This window comes from Borostomias antarcticus (genome assembly GCF_949987555.1).
Source record: "Borostomias antarcticus genome assembly, chromosome: 29".
NCBI classification, from domain to species: domain Eukaryota; kingdom Metazoa; phylum Chordata; class Actinopteri; order Stomiiformes; family Stomiidae; genus Borostomias; species Borostomias antarcticus.
The window spans coordinates 6,646,336-6,651,335 of record NC_140262.1 but is presented as its reverse complement, the minus strand read 5'-3'; the positions used below and the strand labels follow the sequence as shown (position 1 = coordinate 6,651,335).

Genomic DNA, 5,000 nt, shown 5'->3' with positions numbered 1-5,000 from the left:
AAAGTCCTCCTGTGAATGATGTGAACGGCTTATGCATTGTTTGGTTTCTCTCCCTCTCTTTGTGTGTGTGTGTGTGCGTGTGTGTGTGTGTGTGTGTGTGTGTGTGTGTGTGTGTGCGCGCGCCAGGCCATGGACAAGGACACTGGGAACTACAGCTCCATGGCGTACCGGCTGCTCATCCCCCCGACTGCAGACGGTAAAGACGGCTTCGTCATCGAACTCGCCAGCGGCGTCATCAAGACCGCCATCATGTACCGCAACCTCCGACGCTCCTACTTCAAGTTCCAGGTCGTCGCCACCGACAACAACGGGGAGGGGCTGAGCAGCAAGGCGGAAGTGGTGGTGAGCGATGATGATGATGATGATTCGGCTCAGATTCAAACCAGGACAACTTTATCGGTGTGGCGTCGGTCTGAACACTGCATTTATGGGACTGGGTGGAGGGTGGGTGGAGGGTGGGTGGTTCTAGATGATGACCTCCAGGTTCCTCTGTGGTTCTATATGATGACCTCCAGGTTCCTGTGTGGTTCTAGATGCTGACCTCTAGGTTCCTGTGTGGTTCTAGATGCTGACCTCTAGGTTCCTGTGTGGCTCTAGATGTTGACCTCCAGGTTCCTGTGTGGTTCTAGATGCTGACCTCTAGGTTCCTGTGTGGCTCTAGATGATGACCTCCAGGTTCCTCTGTGGTTCTAGATGATGACCTCTAGGTTCCTGTGTGGCTCTAGATGATGACCTCCAGGTTCCTGTGTGGTTCTAGACGATGACCTCCAGGTTCCTGTGTGGTTCTAGATGTTGACCTCCAGGTTCCTGTGTGTGTGTTCTTCAGGTGTCGGTGGTCAACCAGCTGGACATGCAGGTGGTGGTCTCCAACGTGGCTCCCACTGTGGTTGAGCAGAACAAGGAGCAGCTCCTCAGGTAACGCATCTACAGCTGGGAGCTTCTAGCACTTACCAGCGCTGCGGCATTTCACCCTCGCAGCGTTTCACCATCGCAGCATTTCACCATCGCAGCATTTCACCATCGCAGCATTTCACCATCGCAGCATTTCACCATCGCAGCATTTCACCATCGCAGCATTTCACCATCGCAGCATTTCACCATCGCAGCATTTCACCATCGCAGCATTTCACGGGGAAATCCCGTGGGAAATCTCGTGGGATTTCAGACGGGTGTTATTTCATTTTAGTGATGCACCAGCGCCAGGTAGCGTCGTTGAGCATATTTAGCAGGCTGGGCTCACAGGATATCTCTTCTGAGCCTGATCATTGCATCATTACATTTCACTATCCAACTATGTATCAATTGTATTGTACAACTACACCCATTCATCTAAAGTGTCTAGTATAGTCTACTGTACAACCAATTTTTCATTTTCTGCGATTGCCTTATATTCCAGCCTTATATTCCAGCAATTATATTTGGCAATTTTAAACACTTCAGCCTTAAATAACCAGTCCAACTTCTGGCATCCCACAATAGTTTGGGTTTGCACTTTGCATTTCAAACAAGGGAATCCTCACATTATCATATAATGGAGCCTACAATATAACATGAAATGAAATTAATTTTAGACATATTTTAGAACACAGACATTGGATTCTCGTTTTGAGCCATAGCCTACCACAACTACTGTACGTTATGTGGTGTGAATGTTATAGCGTACGTGGTGTGAATGTTATAGCGTACGTGGTGTGAATGTTATAGCGTACGGGGTGTGAATGTTATAGCGTACGGGGTGTGAATGTTATAGCGTACGTGGTGTGAATGTTATAGCGTACGTGGTGTGAATGTTATAGCGTACGTGGTGTGAATGTTATAGCGTACGTGGTGTGAATGTTATAGCGTACGTGGTGTGAATGTTATAGCGTACGTGGTGTGAATGTTATAGCGTACGTGGTGTGAATGTTATAGCGTACGTGGTGTGAATGTTATAGCGTACGTGATGTGAATGTTATAGCGTACGTGGTGTGAATGTTATAGCGTACGTGGTGTGAATGTTATAGCGTACGTGGTGTGAATGTTATAGCGTACGTGGTGTGAATGTTATAGCGTACGTGGTGTGAATGTTATAGCGTACGTGGTGTGAATGTTATAGCGTACGTGGTGTGAATGTTATAGCGTACGTGGTGTGAATGTTATAGCGTACGTGGTGTGAATGTTATAGCGTACGTGGTGTGAATGTTATAGCGTACGTGGTGTGAATGTTATAGCGTACGTGGTGTGAATGTTATAGCGTACGTGGTGTGAATGTTATAGCGTACGTGGTGTGAATGTTATAGCGTGCGACACATTGGGTCGGCTCACTGGTGCATTCTACCGTGCTGAGGTTCACATTGCGATGTGTTCATCTTAAAAGCTAAAACCTCAAATATAGGATTGTTTTTTGTGATAACTGCACCCCTTGTGATTGTGTGGTGTTTTCTGAGTGGAGTAAACAGTAGGAACGGCCGTTCTGTTGGAAGAGGAGACTGCGGTGCAGTTGTGTGTCGGTACAACACCTGTCGGCACATTAAACATGGTCCCGCCCCCAGAGAATGACTGACAAGCTGGTAGAACATGATGATGATGATGCAATTCCGTGTTCCATTAGCATTTAAATAAAGTCAGTAAAACGGCTTCAGAGCGTGGGCAAGCAATTTCATTTAGAATGAACATTTAGAATAAATATTAGAATGAACATTTTAATTTTGTCAGATCCAAAGCGGACGTGTACTAGAACATGGAAATGCAAATGCTAATCACATTATTGCATAACAATTTTCATATTGTCTCAAATAATGCAGGCAAAAGTGGAAAATGAAAATGCTATTGTGGGATTGCATATTAGATTACATTAGAATGAACATTTGAATTTTGTCATCTACAAAGTGTGGCATTACTTTGAAAATGAAATGTCAAATGGCTTTTCATTATCATTTAAATATTGACAGCGAATGTGCATACCAGGTATACAAATCACACAATTGCATTTGATTTTGAATATTGACTGAAAGAATGCATGAAAAAGTGGAAAATGAAAATGCAATCCCAATTTGCATGAACATTTGAATGAAGTCAACTATATGCTTCTATAATCCTATTCTAGCGAGCTCACATTCAGTTTCACTCCGCAGGTCAGTGTGGACTTCCCCCTATCTACAACGATTGCCCTCCGATTGCTTTTTGACCAGGCCAATCAGGGACTGTGTTCTGAAGAATAAGAGTATGCATGCATGAGTTTCTCAGATGAAAATACGTTTTTGCTGTTCTTCTGACTGGATTTGGCAAGTTTTGATACGGCAGTTGGCTGAAGGAGTTAGTCTGTCAAGGAAGGAACTCCCACACACTTTAATAGTTGGAGACGGGCCAGACTGATCTGTGGAGGGAAACAGAATGTGAGATCACTAGATCACCATGGTCTAGTACCGCATATATCTACCATCTATCTAGTACCGCATATATCTACCATCTATCTACTGTAGTAAAGCATACATCTACAGTACAACCATATATCTAGTATAGCACATATCTACAGTACAACTACCTATCTAGTAGAGCATATATCTACAGTACAACTACCTATCTAGTATAGCACATATCTACAGTACAACTACCTATCTAGTATAGCACATATCTACAGTAAACTACCTATCTAGTATAGCACATATCTACAGTACAACTACATATCTAGTATAGTATTTATCTACACTACAACTATATATCTAGTATAGTATATATCTCCAAAACAGCTACCTATATAGTATAGCATATATCTACAGTACAACTACCTATCTAGTATAGCAGTGTGCATAGCGTACGTTCAGTATTATACAAGCATATTTCCAACAACATATCTAGTGTATCATACCTCTGCACCCATCCATCCATATGTATCATCACTATCTAGTATGGCGTACATCTACACTGTGTACTCTCATCCATGTCATGTAGAGCTGCCTCTCCTTTATATTGTGATCACAGCTCATCATTTACATGCTCTTCACATTCCCACGGTCACTCTGCGACGCCGCTGCACTTCTAATGTGTTGAAGGGCCGTGTCTGGATAAAACCCCCTTTCAGAGGGACGACGGATCTTTCCACGGCTTAACCCCCTCTCTGACGCTCTCACCTCCTCTAAATTGCCGAAGCAGATGAAACACTTCAGCTCGTTCCAGGGCCTTTTCAACGGCTGGCAGGTGTTGCCGGTGGGATGTGAATTGGCGTGGCGCAGGGGGCGGGGGGACGGCAATCACTGTGACGGCAAAGCATGGTTTTCATCTCCGGTGCTCAGAGTAAAAAAGGTGTAATTCTGTTTGACTGATGCTCAAATTACCTTGGTGGATTATATGTGTGTGTGTGTGTGTGTGTGTGTGCGTCTGTGTGTGTGTGTGTGTGTATGTGTGTGTGCATGCGTCTGTGTGTGTGTGTGTGTGTGTGTGTCTGTGTGTGTGTGCGCGCCTGTGTGTGTGTGTCTGTGTGTGTGTGTGTGTGTCTGTGTGTGTGTGTGTGTGTATGTGTGTGTGCGTGCGTCTGTGTGTGTGTGTGTGTGTGTGTGTGTGTGTGTGTGTGCGCGTCTGTGTGTGTGTGTGTGTGTCTGTGTGTGTGTGTGTGTGTATGTGTGTGTGCGTGCGTCTGTGTGTGTGTGTGTGTGTGTATCTGTGTGTGTGTGCGTCTGTGTGTGTGTGTGTGTGTGTGTGTATGTGTGTGTGTGTGTGTGTGTGTGTGTGTGTGTCTCTCCTCAGTATTCTGGAGCGGTATGTTCAGGACCAGATCCCGGGGGCCAAGGTGGTGGTGGAGTCCATCGGGCCCCGGCGCTTCGGAGACGGGTTTGAACAGGAGGACTACTCCAAGTCTGACCTGATGGTGTACGCCATCGACCCCCTGACCAACAGAGCCATCTCCAGACAGGAGCTGTTCAAGTGAGAGACCCCCACTAGCAGGGCCTGGCCTGGGGGGAGGACAGGGCTGTCAACACCCCATTATCCAGCCACCGTCTGACAAGCACACACACACACACACA

The 5,000-nt window shown here is 45.7% G+C and overlaps 1 protein-coding gene across 1 annotated transcript in view; it reads left to right on the top strand.

Moving 5' to 3' along the window:
* LOC311326938 (protocadherin-15-like) overlaps positions 1 to 5,000 on the top strand; it is a gene marked incomplete at both ends in the record, with an annotated part of 148,762 nt that overhangs the window by 140,300 nt on the left and 3,462 nt on the right. The window contains 3 exons of the mRNA XM_084459917.1: positions 127 to 342; positions 827 to 915; positions 4,723 to 4,899. Of these exons, the coding sequence (XP_084316043.1) occupies positions 127 to 342; positions 827 to 915; positions 4,723 to 4,899 (482 nt within the window). The remainder of the gene's footprint in view (positions 1 to 126; positions 343 to 826; positions 916 to 4,722; positions 4,900 to 5,000) is intronic.